Source organism: Anomaloglossus baeobatrachus, chromosome 8, assembly GCF_048569485.1.
Source record: "Anomaloglossus baeobatrachus isolate aAnoBae1 chromosome 8, aAnoBae1.hap1, whole genome shotgun sequence".
Lineage (NCBI taxonomy): Eukaryota > Metazoa > Chordata > Amphibia > Anura > Aromobatidae > Anomaloglossus > Anomaloglossus baeobatrachus.
The window spans coordinates 63,256,927-63,274,169 of NC_134360.1; the positions used below are offsets into that span (position 1 = coordinate 63,256,927).

General features: G+C 47.5%; 1 protein-coding gene across 1 annotated transcript in view; it reads left to right on the forward strand.

Moving 5' to 3' along the window:
- The window catches only part of PBRM1 (polybromo 1), a 241,718-nt gene that overhangs the window by 153,023 nt on the left and 71,452 nt on the right, over nucleotides 1-17,243 (forward strand). The window contains 2 exon segments of the mRNA XM_075321737.1: nucleotides 2,677-2,777; nucleotides 13,126-13,402. Coding sequence (XP_075177852.1) covers nucleotides 2,677-2,777; nucleotides 13,126-13,402 — 378 coding nt within the window.

Below are 17,243 nucleotides of genomic sequence, written 5' to 3' on the forward strand. Positions count from 1 at the left end.
CATCACTAGTTACAGTACAGAGCACCCGAGCATGGTAGTGCCCGCTCATCCCTAGTTACCAGTACAGAGCACCTGAGCATGGTAGTGCCCGCTCATTACGAGTACAGAGCACCCGCGCATGGTAGTGCCCGCTCATCACTCATTACGAGTACAGAGCACCCGAGCATGGTAGTGCCCGCTCATCACTCATTACGAGTACAGAGCACCCGCGCATGGTAGTGCCCGCTCATCACTCATTACGAGTACAGAGCACCCGAGCATGGTAGTGCTCGCTCATCACTAGTTACCAGTACAGAGCACCTGAGCATGGTAGTGCCCGCTCATCACTCATTACGAGTACAGAGCACCCGCGCATGGTAGTGCCCGCTCATCACTCATTACGAGTACAGAGCACCCGAGCATGGTAGTGCCCGCTCATCACTAGTTACAAGTACAGAGCATCCGAGCATGGTAGTGCCTGCTCATCACTAGTTACTAGTACAGAGCACCTGAGCATGGTAGTGCCCCCTCATCACTAGTTACCAGTACAGAGCACCTGAGCATGGTAGCGCCCACTCATTACGAGTACAGAGCACCCGCGCATGGTAGTGCCCACTCATCACTAGTTACGAGTACTGAGCATGGTAGTGCCCCCTCATCACTAGTTACGAGTACTGAGCATGGTAGTGCCCCCTCATCACTAGTTACGAGTACTGAGCATGGTAGTGCCCGCTCATCACTAATTACGAGTACCCAAGCATGGTAGTGCCCGCTCATCACTAGTTACGAGTACCCAAGCATGGTACTGCCCACTTTTCACTAGTTACGAGTACCCAAGCATGGTAGTGCCCGCTCATCACTCATTACGAGTACAGAGCACCCGCGCATGGTAGTGCCCGCTCATCACTCGTTACGAGTACAGAGCACCCGCGAATGGTAGTGCCCGCTCATCACTCATTACGAGTACAGAGCACCCGCGCATGGTAGTGCCCGCTCATCACTCGTTACGAGTACAGAGCACCCGCGCATGGTAGTGCCTGCTCATCACTAGTTACCAGTACAGAGCACCTGAGCATGGTAGTGCCCGCTCATCACTAGTTGCCAGTACAGAGCACCCGAGCATGGTAGTGCCCGCTCATCACTAGTTACCAGTACAGAGCACCTGAGCATGGTAGTGCCCGCTCATCACTAGTTACCAGTACAGAGCACCCGAGCATGGTAGTGCCCGCTCATCACTAGTTACAGTACAGAGCACCCGAGCATGGTAGTGCCCGCTCATCACTAGTTACAAGTACAGAGCACCTGAGAATGGTAGTGCCCGCTCATCACTCGTTACGAGTACAGAGCACCCGAGCATGGTAGTGCTCACTCATCACTAGTTACGAGTACCGAGCACCCGAGCATGGTAGTGCTCACTCATCACTAGTTACCAGTACCGAGCACCCGAGCATGGTAGTGCCCGCTCATCACTAGTTACCAGTACCGAGCACCCGAGCATGGTAGTGCCCGCTCATCACTAGTTGCCAGTACAGAGCACCCGAGCATGGTAGTGCCCGCTCATCACTAGTTACCAGTACCGAGCACCCGAGCATGGTAGTGCCCGCTCATCACTAGTTGCCAGTACAGAGCACCCGAGCATGGTAGTGCCCGCTCATCACTAGTTACAAGTACAGAGCACCCGAGCATGGTAGTGCCCGCTCATCACTAGTTACAAGTACAGAGCATCCGAGCATGGTAGTGCCCGCTCATCACTAGTTACGAGTACCCAAGCATGGTACTGCCCACTTTTCACTAGTTACGAGTACCCAAGCATGGTAGTGCCCGCTCATCACTAGTCATAAGATATTGGTAGGTTAAGATTTTTCATGTTTTTTGGAGCTTATCTGCAGGTCTCTGCAGCGGCTGCTACACTTTGACTGCAGCACTGCGCAGCTCTGTTCAGTGTTTACACCCTACCAATGGGGGTGCCTGGTGTCGGACCCCCACTCATATGACCGGAGTACCCCTTTAATAATAGTTTAGCCTTTCTGTATGTGCTTATTTCTTCTCCATCTGCAAAGCTATAAAAAAAAATGATTGTGCGTACGCTGATGACTATCCCAGCGCTGTGTGTGGTGGCGGGATGGATTTGCCACTTTTTGTAACCTCTCCTTGGCTATCCCAGCGCTGTGTGTGGTGGCGGGATGGATTTGCCACTTTTTGTAACCTCTCCTTGGCTATCCCAGCGCTGTGTGTGGTGGCGGGATGGATTTGCCACTTTTTGTAACCTCTCCTTGGCTATCCCAGTGCTGTGTGTGGTGGCGGGATGGATTTGCCACTTTTTGTAACCTCTCCTTGGCTATCCCAGCGCTGTGTGTGGTGGCGAGATGGATTTGCCACTTTTGGGAACCTCTCCTCAATCAGTCGGGAGCTATCTTTTCGGCTTTGCCTGCACCCGGAGGAGAGGCACGATGCACAAAAATCCAATATTTGCCGAGCGTCGCGCAGCATTGTTGCACCTGATGAAATGTAAATGTTTCTGAGCCTTTGTATCACGGATCCGTGGTGCTTTTAATATTTATACACTGACACCAGTTGTAGCCTTTTTTTTTTTTCCTCTTCCGAGTGAAACTGATCTATGCAGCTGTTTAATATTCATGTATTCTGGGAACGTTTGGCAGAGCGAGGCTGACTCTGGAGATTTCTTCTTTATTTCAGGCGAAAAAGAAAGAGCTGGCTCGCAGAGACCTCGACATAGAGGACGGCGACAGCATGATCTCCTCCGCCACGTCTGACACCGGCAGCGCAAAGAGGAAGAGGTACGTTTCCCCCTGCCGGAATCTCCTGCATCTCTGCATCCATTGTCATCCGGCTGCAGCCTGTAGGCCGGTGTCTTTACTCAATTGTTCTGGATGTGGATCCTTTATTCTTAGATAGGGGAACGGCAGCGCGGCTAATAGTATCACGGATCATCTTATAGGTCACCACCGAGCTCAGGATGCAAACGACTATGGCCCTGATCCATCATTTGCAATTATTTTTTTTTTTTTTTTGTCTATTGTCTATAAATGCTATTTTTTTTTTTTATTATTTTTTTAACCTTATAGGCTACCAATATCTTACAACCAGATGATGATAAAACTAATGGGATTGATTTTCATGAAAATTTGTTTTCATTTTATTAACGGAAAAGTAGATTTAAGTCTTTGTTGCACATTTGACTGTTTCTCCAAAGCTTATAAGATACACACTGTACATTTATATCACATGCATTGCATTTAAGGAAAGAGTCAGGAGTCCTCGGCATTCATGAGCTACGTGCTAACCCCGCCCACCCCCACTGATTGACAGCTCTATCCCTGTGCATCCGCAAAGGAAGAAACCTGACATTCTGAGTCGCTTCACTTTCTAAATATCTCCCCGATGATGGTGCTTTCATTTGCCATAGACTAGTTGAATAGTCAACAATGAGGGAAAGCTTGACATCTTCCTCTACCCTCTCTGATGACAGCGTGGTGTTGGCCCGGGATTTGGTTCATCCAGATCACCCTTTTTACACACATTGTTACCTATAAACATTTTATATTGGCCAGACTTGGGAAGTCACTCACTTTAAAGATTGTCTGTCACCCCCAAAATGTCAATTAAACTACAAGAACCTTTTATATAGGAGATGTAGCCCCTATAAAAATCAGATCAGGCACACAGTTTTAAAAGGGTTGTCCACTACTTGAACAACCCCTTCTCATGCCTCATTTTTGTTCCTGCTAACATAAAAAAAGAACGTATAGGCTATGTGCCCACGCTGCGGAAAATGCGCGGATTTTGCCTCGGATTTCTCGCGGAAATGCCGCGGATTTTTCAGAAATCTGCAGCACAGCTACTCCCCAGCCATTTCTATGGCATTTGGGAAATGCTGTGCCCACGCTGCGGATTTTTCCGCAGCGGAAATCATGCGGATTTCCGTGCGGAAAAATCTGCAGCATGTCAATTATTGTTGCGGATTTACCTGCGGATTTTGCCTATTCAATTGAATGTAAAAAAAAAAAAAAATCACGAAATCCGCGACAAATACGCACAAAATTAGCACCTATGAAAAGGTGCGGATTCCGGGGGAATGCTGCAGATTTAGCTGTAGAAAAATTCGCAGATACAGAGTGCCGTGGGCACATAGCCATACTCTCCTCTAGTGGCGGCCGTCTCAGGGCTGGCGGCGGCCGTCTCGGGTGGCGGCGGCGGCCGTCTCAGGGGTAACGGCGGCGGCCGACTCAGGGGTGGCGGTGGCTATTCCAGCTTTGCAAGCACTCTCTCTCCCAGGGCTTACGTGAGATTGTCATGTGAGCCCTTTGCCCAATCAGTGCCGGCTTCACTGTCCATCTACATACATATAAGTAATGAAGCGGAGCTGAGAGCTGCGGCTGCTGCTCACTTCCTGCTGATACTTTCCCTGCCTTCAGATGTATCAAGCTGGCTGTGATTGGACGCAGGGCTCACATGACATAACAGCTTCACGTGAGCCCTGGGAGAGGGAGTGCTTGCATTGCTGGAACAGCATCAGGGGGAAGTATAAGCCTTTTTTATTTTAAAGGGACAAACATGGTAAATGAGAAGGGGTTGTCCAAGTAATGGAGAGCCCCTTTAATATTTGGTGTAAAATCTTTTATTTAAAATGCAAATGACCAAGGCTTGGGCCATGCTATGGATGCACCAAAGAGCCCTCATTTGCATATTGGATAAAAGTAGATTTTCAACGACTATTGATATAAACTGTTCATATCCAGTATGATTTTTAGAGGGGGATACCTCCCCTATATAAATGCTTACTTAACATTTTGGGGGTGATCAACTGCCTTTTAAGGTTGTAGTCATCCATTGTGATTCGTGGACACCTGGTCATTGAGGAGAATAAACACTCACACACTTCTTGTGTCCACCATAGCATAAAGCAAAATTTTGCTCTAGTGGATAATGGGCCTGATAGATACAAAAGGAGTACCCGACCACATCTGTATTAACCAACATGATTGACTGCACGTTCCAATGGAAGGACGTCCCGCAAAGTATGGGGTTTCTTTCTTTATCGCCCAAAAAATGGTGGCTAAAGGTTTCAAGTCTAACCTATTTAAAGCCTTCTCTCCCTTCGTATTGAGTATCCATGATGGTGCAGTGATAGGTGCCGTCCCGATGTGCTGAGCTTACATTACACAGCGGTATAGGGGAGACAGAGGAGTTTGGATATCTGTATTGATTAGGAGCACTCCATTACCAGGTCGTAACGTCCAATGCCTTGAGTGATCCAATCTGAGCAAATCCACGACATTCAATAGCGACCGCGTCCATCTTGGTCGTGGAAAAATATCGGTGACATTGCTTTCTGCACAGTTGCATAGTTCAGATGTGCAAGTCAAATGACCACCATTGACGGCGCGGTGGTCCTCGATGTACCCCTTATTTCCCAACTTTCCCAAATCTACTAAAATTTGTAAAGATTCAATTTTCTCTAGTTGTAAAATCCGATTTGCCCCTCTAAAAATCTGTGTGTCTATATTGCATTATGGCCACACGTTGGTGGCTTGGTCAATGCTTTTGTTTTAAGACCTGAAAATGGGATTTGGGAAGATCTAATGGGGCCATTGACTCATTAAAAAAGCAGGCTGTCACTTTGTGCTTTGGCTTCCGTTTTGGCTGTGTCCGCCTTGTTGAGGCAGTCAAAAAAAAGCATGGCCGACTGCGTTTGTGCCTGTATAAAGAAGGCTGACACTGCACAAAGAGGGCACAAAGTGACTGTTCCGTACCTTCAGGGATTCTGTCCAAATCCCCTTTTCCAAGGCTTAAAACAGAAGCCTCAACGCAACTATCACGCTGTACAAAGGGCTAGTAAGACTAAGTACAGCGTATTCACCACTAGGTGGCAGCAGAGTAGTGAAGGAGCGACAAAGTCACACTGTAACAGAAAGGCAGCTGAAGTACAGCAGAGTAACTTCAGCAGGCAGTTAATAGGAGAACCACCAGGGGGCAATAGAGTAGTCAAACAGTCAGGGTCTAGCCAGGAAAGTCAAGTCACTGCAGAGGGAGGATCAAAATCAAGTCAGAAAACAAAACTTGAGTCAGAAGCCGGGAGATCAGGTATGCAGAGGGAAACACAGACAGACAGGAGCGGGAAGTCAGGGACTGGGACAGGCAGACAAACGGGGGAGGGTACAGGTCAAAACACAGTAGCAGGGAAGCAGGATAAATCGGGAACACTCACCAGAACCAGTATACATGCTGCAACGCAGAAATATCACAGGCACTGAGCCATAGGTAGAGAGGCAATATATAGCGTCCTGGGATCCAGAACGAGGCAAGGGAAGTTAACCCCTGACATGACCAGGCCAGAGCTGGGTGTAACCACAGCAGGGAAAAGCTGGCCTGGATTATGACATCAGCCATTAATTTATGGCCCAAAAGCAATGTGAACATAGCCTTTAGTCAGTTATGATCACGCAGACTATTTGACTCAAACTGACGGTGTCGCTGTCAGAGCTAACATTATTCAGCTGTGATTGAGAAGAGTGATCTGCCATCAATTACATAACGCCTTTCACTTCGTCTCCTCCCCACCTAAACACTTGCTGGAGGCTAATGAGGCCAGGTGTTACCTGCTTTTGGTAGTTGAACCAGAGTGTGGTGCTACTCTAGCAGCTGCTATCGTAATCTTAGCTGTAGTATAGTTTTGTTTGTTTTTCTCTTACAAAACTCCGTCTATCACCATTCCCACTTTCTTTTACCGCACATTGGAAACACTAATTTTTGACAATCTTTTTAACCCCAATTATTCCACCCTTGGGTAAAAGCCCTTGCTCAGTAGGTAGCTACAGGTACAGTAAGGAAAACTGTACTTTGCTGCTCCTGGTGTCCAGTATTTACAGCAGCGCTGACATCACACTGACAATGTGACAGCCAATCAGTTAGCTCAGAGGTTTTAAGCGGGCGTTCCATCTACATGGGAAGAGCTGCTGAACTCACGGATTGGCTGTTGACGTGATGTCAGCAAACCAGCCTATACCAGACACTAGGAGCAGCAGTAGAGCTGGACCTGAGGATATGTGAAGCGGGGTTAGTTTGTTTTTATAACAACTGTACTCGGGGACCCAGATTATTTGAAAGGGGACGACCCTATAAAGGGAACCTATCAGGTCCCTATGTCCTCCAACCTTGTATGCCCAAATTCCCTCCCTAACCGTCCCTGTATACCGCTATTCACTAATATGATTGTTTTAAAGGGAACCTGCCACCGGATGTTTATAATACCTAACGGTTGGTGCGGAGCAGACTGGTCGGATGGGCGTCTCCGTTCTCCGGGTCCCGCTCCTCCTCTTTCAGCCATCTTTGTCCGCCTTCTGAAGCTAATGTGGATGATGCATCCTACGTCATCCACACAGGCCGACAGCGAGGTTCTGCGCAGGCGCACTTTGATCTGCCCTGAGCAGGGCAGATCAAAGTATTGTAGTGCGCCTGCGCGTCATGCACCCAGGGTTCAGAAGAAGGACAAAGATGGTCGAATGTGGAGACGCCGGTACTGGAGAACGGAGACACCCATCCGACCAGTCTGCTCCGCACCAACCGGTAGGTGAATATTGTAAACATCCGGTGACAGGTTCCCTTTAAAAAAAAACAAAAAAAAAAAACAAACTTATAAACCTCGCTGTTCTTATGCTAAGCAGACCCTTGACTAGTCGATGGGGCGTTGTTTCACCAGACTAGTCTGCCCTCCTTCCATGTTATCACTCCCCTGTGGGCTTGGTAACATGATTTCCATTAGCCGGCGTCACCGCCAACTCGTGGAAATCTTGCGCGTGCGCACGGCTCATTTCGGCTACTTCAGTGTACCTATGAAGCCAGGAAGTGGACACCCAGCTTCAAAGGCGCACTGACTTAGCTGAAATGAGCCATGTGCATGTAGAAGATTTCCATGAGCTGGTGGTGACGCCGGCTCGTGGAAATCTTGTTATCACGTCCACATGAGTGTGATAACATGGAAAGAGGGCTGACTAGTCTGGGGAAACATCGCCCCCATCGACTAGTGACTGACCTAATTAGCATAGGAACAGTGCAGTTTACAAGTCATTTTTCCAAGCATTCATATTAGTTAATAGCATTATACGGGGCGAGAATTTGAGCATGCAGGTATAAATGCTGCTGGGTAGAGAGGAACTGACAGGTTCCCTATAAATATATGGTTTTTGTGGAATTTTTTGTGGTATTTAAAAATAAAAAAAATTATTTCTCCCCTCACAAAAAGGAATAAAATGAAAGCGCTCAGTACAGTCGCTTTTGACAAGCAAGCACACAATCTGACACAGATATTTTTTTTTCTTCAGTAAATAAATATTGTGTTGCCTTGCTTCTGCTTTCTAGTGCATTATGAATGAAGAAAGAAAAATTTGTAATTGTTAATCAAAAGCAGGACTGCTGCTGCGATCTCTCTCCCAGCTCTTCCGCTATAATTTCACTATCTCTATTAGGCTATGTGCCCACGTTGCGTGTTTTCATGCAGTTACGCTGCGATCTGCACCGCAGCGTAACTGCATGCATCCTTCGTCCCCTGCACAGTCTATGGAGATTGTGCAGGAGCCGTGCGCACGTGGCATATTAGAACGCAGCGTTTCGGCTGCTGCCCGAATCGCTGCGTTCTAAGAAGGGACATGTCACTTCTTCCGTGCGGTTTGCATGCTGTCTATAGGGAGAGGCAGCATGCAGACCGCACGTTCTCTGCAGGCACCGTGCCCTTCAGAACGCAGCTTTTCAGCTGCGCTCTGAAGCGCACCTTTTAGCTGCGGTGCAGAGCGCACACGTGCGCACATAGCCTTATTCACAGGTTACTACTTTCACCTCCCTTACTGCTACAGTTGTACGTTTCATTACGGACTGCAGTATTTGTCCAATGTCTTAAGGCTTTTTCATCCTATCCATACCACTGAGCTGTGAGCTTTGCTGTCCTCTTATCCTAAATTACCCTAAAATGGCTGCTGCCTTCCTTGTCTCGGCTTTTATACAGTCTCTAATAGTTCCTCTTGATTGGCAGCACAATACAATGATATGTGATGGCTGCAAGTCATCACTGGGAGGCCCACACCATCGTGCCTGAGGTCCTGTCTGCCTTCTGTAGCTGATATTGTCTTTTGCAATGTGTGAAAAGGTGGTGGGCATTTTCCTTGGTGATCTTCAGGAATTGAAACAGATTGTTCAAATTTCCCCGGAACCTATGAAGTGTGAAAACTGGGGGCACTGTTTGCAGTAGGACACAGTAAGATTAAAGAGGACCCGACACTTCCGCAAAAAATTTAAAGGGGTTGTCCACTATTAGGTCAAACCCCTTCTGGATTCCACTTCTTTCCACCACTTAAAATTAAAGACCATGTAGTCACTTCCCATTCTGGCGCTGTTCCAGCGCTGTCAGGAATTGCGGTTCGGGGCTTCCATGACATTGTGATGTCATGCTAACCTTGCATCAAATCACCGCCAGCTTCTCTCTCCCCAGCTTCAGACCAAATTAATCAACCGGAAGTAACTCTGCTGACTTCCTCTTGATTGCCCATTTAGTCCGAAGGCATGAAAATAGAAGTGAGCGGTAACTGGACGCAGGGATCATGTGATGTCATGTGAGCCCCAAACCGTGATTACTGACAGCACTGGAACTTCGCCAGAATGGGAGGTGATTACAGGGTCTTCTATTTTAACTGGGGGAAACAAGTGGAATCAGAACTGGGTTATCCTAGTAATGGACAACCCCTTTAAGTCAAATAGCATGTAAAAATCCCTGCTTTCCCGAATCGGACTCCTTTTTTCCATTTTGCGCTATGTTGCTTAATGGAAGAGATATTCACATTTCTTTTGCTGCACACTATGTAAAATGTTTGCTTGCAGTGTAACAGGGTGTTTCTTCTCAGTCTGCTCTGGGGGTGTGTCCTTTCACCCCTCTGTCCCAGATGCTGCCAATCACAGCTCAGCATCGGAAACTGCTAGATCTGCTGCTGAGCTGTGATTGGCAGCGTCTGAGAGAGAGGAGTGAAAGCACATGCCCCTAAAAAAGACTGAAGAAACACCCATTTGCACTACAAGCAGAGATTTCACATACCGCGCTCCAGAAGAAACAAATGTGAATATCTCTGCAATACAACGACACAGTGCAAAATGGAAAAGAGCGGCAGAATTAGTAGCTGATGTATTTTTTTTTATAAGATAATTAACTTTTTTTGGAGCAAGTGACAGGTCCTCGTTAAGCCCACAAAGTAGCTTTTGGATGAGTACACCGCCAAAAATGGAACACATTAGTATAACACTAATCCCTGTGTTTTCTGACGTTGTTTAAAGGGAACCTGTCATCAGAAATTTCGCCCAAAAGCTAAAAGATTCCCCCTCTGCAGCTCCTGGGCTGCATTCTAGGAAGGTCCCTGTTATTATTGTGCCCCCTGTGAGACCAAAATAAAGCCTTTATAAAGTGCTACCTTTTTGTATGCAGCTTCTGTAAATGTGTCACGGGGGCGGGCTCTCTGCCTTCAGTTATTCTGCCTCCTGGTCCTGTATGCCGCCCCCATCGCTCCTTTCCATATCTGATGCACCGCCCACTGCTCCAGCCATCCCCGCGCATGCCCAGTGCCAGTCTCACAGGACTGAGCAGTGTGACCGCTGGTGACGTGTGCGCAGGCAAGTGATTATGGGCGGGACTGTGACTGTTATCAGCAAGTACCCGCCCATAATCTCGTGAGCGCGCAAACCTCTCCAGCGGTCACACTGAGCTCAGTGTAGATGCTAGACTGTATGGGCTGCTTCCAGGGATGACGTCCCTTTGTCATGTGATAGGGGCGTGTTCAAAATACTATCACATGACAAAGGGACGTCATCCCTGGAAGCAGCCCATACAGTCTAGCATCTACACTGAGCTCAGTGTGAATGCTGGAGAGGTTTGCGCGCTCACGAGATTATGGGCGGGTACTTGCTGATAACAGTCACAGTCCCGCCCATAATCCCTTGCCTGCGCACACGTCACCAGCGGTCACACTGCTCAGTCCTGTGAGACTGGCACTGGGCATGCGCGGGGATGGCTGGAGCAGTGGGCGGTGCATCAGATATGGAAAGGAGCGATGGGGGCGGCATACAGGACCAGGAGGCAGAATAATGGACGGCAGAGAGCCCGCCCCCGTGACACATTTACAGAAGCTGCATACAAAAAGGTAGAACTTTATAAAGGCTTTATTTTGGTCTCACATGGGGCACAATAATAACAGGGACCTTTCTAGAATGCAGCCCAGGAGCTGCAGAGGGGGAATCTTTTAGCTTTTGGGCGAAATTTCTGATGACAGGTTCCCTTTAAAGAACTTGCAGAAACGGGAAAAATTACTCCTCCTCTTTACCTGTTTCATTAATTTCTAGGTTATAAAGAGATATTGGCCAAATGGAAGCTAGCGTAGAGATGCGACCTTCATTCTTGCAATTTTATTATCTTTCATAAAACTTATGACAAGTGCAAAATAATAGCAGAAAATGCAGTAGTGCCAACACCAGAGGACAAGCGATAAAGGTGAAAAAATGCAGACTCTGTATATTAGCTGCCAAAAAGAAGATGACGTGAAGGCGCAAAATATATTGTCCCATCCTACCAGAGCTGCAGCATCTCAAAAAAATAAAATCACATGCAACAATCCAGTCCAAATAAATCAGCTAAAAGTGCAGCAGACGCTAATCATTGCTAACTGTCCTCCACCAGTTTTAATGATTTTCTTTATAGCTGCAGTGACCATTAATGGAGGATGATTCCCTTCTAGTGATGAGTGAGCACTACCATGCTCGGGTGCTCAGTACTCGTAGCTAGAGATGAGTGGGCACTACCATGCTCAGGTACTCATAACTATTGATGAGCAGGCACTACCATGCTCGGGTACTCGTAACTAGAGATGAGCGGGCACTACCATGCTCGCATACTCATAACTAGCGATGAGTGGGCACTACCATGCTCGGGTACTCATAACTAGTGATGAGCGGGCACTACCATGCTCGGGTACTCGTAACTAGTGATGAGTGGGCACTAACATGCTCGGGTACTCGTAACTGGTGATGAGTGAGCACTACCATGCTCGGGTGCTCTGTACTCGTAACTAGTGATGAGTGAGCACTACTATGCTCGGTACTCCTAATGAGCAGTTGGACACTCGGATGGGCGCTACTCAAGTACCGAGTATAATAGAAGTCAATTGAGGACTGAAGCATTTTACTCTAAGATTACCCAGAAAAATGCCTGACTTCCCTTATACTCTGTACTCGAGTCTCGCTCATCCGAGTGTCCGACTTCTCGTTAGGAGTTCCCAGCATGGCAGTGCCCACTCTCTATTCTCGTCTTCTGATTCCACTTTAGTTTCCTAATTTTTTCCTCGTTCCACCAACATAAGATATCTAAAGTTAACATTTGAACACTCTAAAGGGGTTGTCCACTACTAGGACAACCCCTTCTGATTCCACTTGTTTACCCCCGTTAAATTAATAGACCCTGTACTCTCCTCCTGTTCTGCCGCCGTATCAGTGCTGTCAGTAATCGCGGTTTCAGGGCTCCCGTGACATTGTGACATCACGGGAGCCTCGCGTCCAATCACTACTGACTTCTCTTGCCATGCTTTCGGACCAAATGAGCAATAAACAGGAAGTGTGTGGAGGCCGCAGCGCTCACTTTCTGTTGATTAAATCATTTGGTCCAAAGGTGTGGAGAATGAAGCCGGCGGTGAATGGCCTTTATAATTGTCAGTGTCGGACTTTTGGGACCACCATCGGTACTTTAGGTTCAGCGCTGTGTTCTCTAGGTGCTCCCCGCACACAGACACTTTTGGGCAGTCGGCCGGGCGACTAACGTCAGACACCATGACGGGGCTGACCACCATTTGTCAGGCGGAATAGTTTTGAGGATCGAAAGCAATACACTAACCGCATCCTCTCCTTTCTCGGGATTGGTAGGGGTCACAACGGATCTGCAATTATTGGCCTAATCTAGCAGTATATTATTGCATTGATTTACCCCTTTAAACGGCAAACATGACAAGTGGGGTCACCTAGGACCACCGACGCGGAGACTTCATTGATTCTCTTTGACCCTTCTTTGTAAAGTCTTGTCAGTAACTACAGTATTCCTTTATTCAGCAAGAAAAACGTACGGAAACAACGGATGAAGATTTTGTTCAACGCCGTCCTGGAGGCCCGGGACCCCTTGAACAATCGTCGCCTTTGTGAACTTTTTATGTTCAAACCGTCCAAAAAAGACTATCCGGACTATTACAAGATCATTCTGGAGCCCATGGACTTAAAAACAATCGAACACAATATTCGCAGTGACAAGTATTCCACCGAGGACGCTATGATGGACGACATGAAGCTGATGTTCCGCAACGCCTGGCACTATAATGAAGAAGGCTCACAGGTAAGATTGGCCGCCCGTATGATGAGAGGGTTGAAAACTTAGGCTTGTTTCGCTTAGAAAAAAAGAAGTCTCAGAGAGATCTCATTTATATGTATAAACTAGCTGTACTACCCGGCTTCGCCCGGGTTAATAACTGCTGTTAACAAAATAGAAACCACAAAACAAATAGATATAAATGCAATTATAATGTCTGTCTCCCCCTCTGTATATATATCTCTCTGTCTCTCTATCTCTTTGTCTGTCTTTCTCTTTCCCGGTCTGTCTCTGACTGTCTGTCACTTTCCCTGTCTATCTATCTCTGTCACTTTCCCTGTCTGTCTCTTTCCCTCTCTTTCCCTGTCTGTCTCTTTCCCTCTCTTTCCCTGTCTCTTTCCCTATCTGTCTTTTTCCCTGTGTCTGTCTGTCTCTTTGCCTGTCTGTCTCTTAACCTGTCTCTCTCTTTCCCTGTCTGTCTCTTCCCCTGTCAGTCTCTCTTTCCCTGTCTGTGTCTGTCTCTTTCCCTGGCTGCATTGTAACATGCCAACATTCCATATAAGGGCGTGGCTGCGCATTCTTCTGAAGTTCTGGCTGCACTGTGGCTCCCAGCTCCATTCGCTTTAATGGAGGCAGGTTTTTTGGCGAATAACTAAAGCGCGGGGTTAAAATTTCCCCTCAAAACATAGCCTATGACGCTCTCGGGGTCCAGAAGCGTGAGTGTGCAAAATTTTGTGTCTGTAGCTGCGACTGTGCAGATGCCAAGCCTGGACACACACACACACACACACGCACACACACACACACACACGCACACGCACACGCACACACACACACACACACACACACACCACACATACACACATTCAGCTTTATATATTAGATAATGTATTTTCCGGATTATAGGACACACTTATAACACATCTTATAATCCGTATATTGCTTACCGGGACGGTGGTGGTGGAGCGGGATCACAGGAGGCATTGTCGGAGATACTGCAGGCTCAGAGGAAGGGGGGGGGGGGGCACAGGGCAGAGGGTCGGCAATACTGTGGGCTCTGGTGTGTCGCGGTGGCGATGGGTGCCATTGAACTGCGGGCTCCATTGAACTGCCAGCGGTTCGCAATGGACTTCAAGAAAATGGCCACGGAGGACAATTTGCTCACATGCCGCCTACACGGCCATTTTCTTGAAGTTCATCGCATCAACTTCCAGCAGTTCAATGGAGCCCGTAGCTTGCCTGGAGATCAAAGGTGGTGGAGTGGGGTCACAGGAGGCATGGTTGGCGATACTCAGGGCTCAGAGCAGGGGGGAGTCATAGGATAGAGGGTAGTTGATACTGCGGGCTCTGGGGTGTTGTGGTGGCGGTGGGCGCCATTGATCTGCCGGCAAGCTATGGGGTCCATTGAACTGCCAGCGGTACGCAATGGACTTCAAGAAAATGGCCATGGAGGCTAGTCTGTGCATGCGCCACCTCCGCAGTCATTTTCTTGAAGTCCATCATGTCAACTGCCAGCAGCTCAATGGAGCCTGTTGTCTGCCTGGAGATCAATGGAACCCAAAGCGCACCGGCTGATCAATGTTGGTGGAGGGGGGTCACAGGTGACATGGTTGGGGATTCTGAGTGCTGAGAGGAGGGGGAGTCGCAGGACAGTGGGTTGGCGATACAGTGGGCTCAGGGGTGTCGTGGTGGAGGTGGGCGCCATTGATCTGCCGGTGGGCTATGGGGTCCATTGAACTGCCAGCGGTACACAATAGACTTCAAGAAAATGGCCGCGGAGGCCACTCTGTGCACATGCTGCCTCACTGCCATTTTCTTGAAGTCTATAGCGTCAACCACCAGCAGTTCAATGGAGCCCGTAGCACGGCTGGAGATCAATGGAATCCGCAGTGCACCGACTGATCAATGGCACCCGCCATAGATACCCCCAAGCCCTCCGTATCGCCAACCCTCCTTCCACTGAGCCTCGACACCTCCTTCTATGAGCCCGCAACATTGCCAACCCTGCCTCCTGTGACCCTCCTGAGCCGCTCCACCAAAGCCACTCTCCTGGTAAGATATTATAAGACGCACTAGGATTATAAGACAGACCCTTATTTTAACAATAAAAAATATTTTTTCTTAGTTTCCTTTTGGGGTACGCCTTATAATCGTGTGTCTTATAAAACGAAAAATACGGTACATGTGTGGTCAATAGAAAGGACTGGCACATGACTTATGCCTTCCAAAGACAATACTAAGGACCAGGGGGCACTCACTGCGAGTGGAAGAAAAGCGATTCCGACAGCTAAATAGGAAAGGGTTCTTTACAGTTAGAGCAGTCAGACTGTGGAATGCCGACCACAAGAGGTAGTAATGGCAGACACTATAACAGCTTTTATGAAATGGCTGGATGATTTCCTCAGTACACATTATAGAAAGTTTAGTGACAGCAAATGTATAACGATGGAGAAAGGTTGAACTTAAAGGGAATCTGTCAGCAGGTTTTTGCTACCTCATCTCAGAGCAGCATGATGTAGGCAAAGAGACCCTGATTCCAATGATGTATCACTTAGATTACTGGGTACAGCGGTTTCGACACAATCAAAGATTTTAGTTTTTAGCAATGCAGCAGAGGTGAAGAAGCTGCCCCCGCCCACACCAGGCTCTTTATGTACAATGTCTGTAGACTGAAGCTGCTAATCAGAGGGGTGCGGAGTTGGATTTAAGCTCACTTGCTCCTCAGTCCCACTAATGATAAAGCTACTGAAGCTGAAACTGACATAGCAGGTAAACAAAAACACACTTTGTGATAAGAGACACATGGCTAAAATCTGTGTGTTAACATTTAAAGCATTTGATCTTCAGATTGCATAGCAAAAACCTGCCGAAAGATTCCCTTTAATGGACGTAGGTTTTTTTCAAGCTATTTGACATCATCCATACTTTTGGATCTTCATCTTTGAGTTTTGTAACACAAAAAAAAAATGAGGACTGATTCTTACATTAAGTCCCCTACTGAAGCCAGACATCTCCCAGACAGACACAGAACTGTGATGGGAGAAGACAGACTTTGCTTTACAAGGAGATCAGCTAAGAAATACTGTATATAAAACTTCCATTTAAAGGGAATCTGTCATCAGGTTTTTGCTATGTAATCTGACAGCAACATGATGTAGGGGCTGAGACCCGGATTCCAGTTATGTGTCACTTGGTTTACTCGGTGCAGACGTTGTGATAGAATCACAGTTTTCTCTGCTGTAGATTTAGCAGAGCTCAGAATGCGGAGCTTTGTGTAATCTCTCCCCCCCCCCCCCACCCCCACCCCCACCCCCACACACACACACATCAGTGATCGGCAGCTTTCAGTCTACACTGTGTATTTCAGTGATGCATCACTTATTAAGCTGTGTGTTGTTGTTTCACTACAGTGAGTGTTTTATTTGCAGGAGATTATCACTAGAAGACTACTTGCCTGAGTGCATTCTGGTCCATCTCTGTCCCCACCACTGATTAGCAGCTTACTGTCAATGTCCCCAGAAAGCTGCTAATGAGGAGTGCGGGTGGGGTCAGCTTTCTAAGCTCTGCTACATCTAAAAATTGTAATTGTATCACAACTACTGCACTCAGTAAACTAAATGACACATTCCTGGAATCAGGGTCTCTGCTCTGACATCATGCTGGTCTCAGATGTAGAAAAAAAAACACAACACTTGACAGAGTCCATTCAAAGGAACTGTCCAGTTCAAAAACACTGGTTATCTTTAAAGGGAATCTATGATCAAGTTTTCCAGTGTAATCTGAGAGCAGCATGATCTTGAGACAGAGACCCTGAGTCCAGCATTATGTAACTTGCTTGGCTGCTTGCTGTCATTTTAATACAATCAGA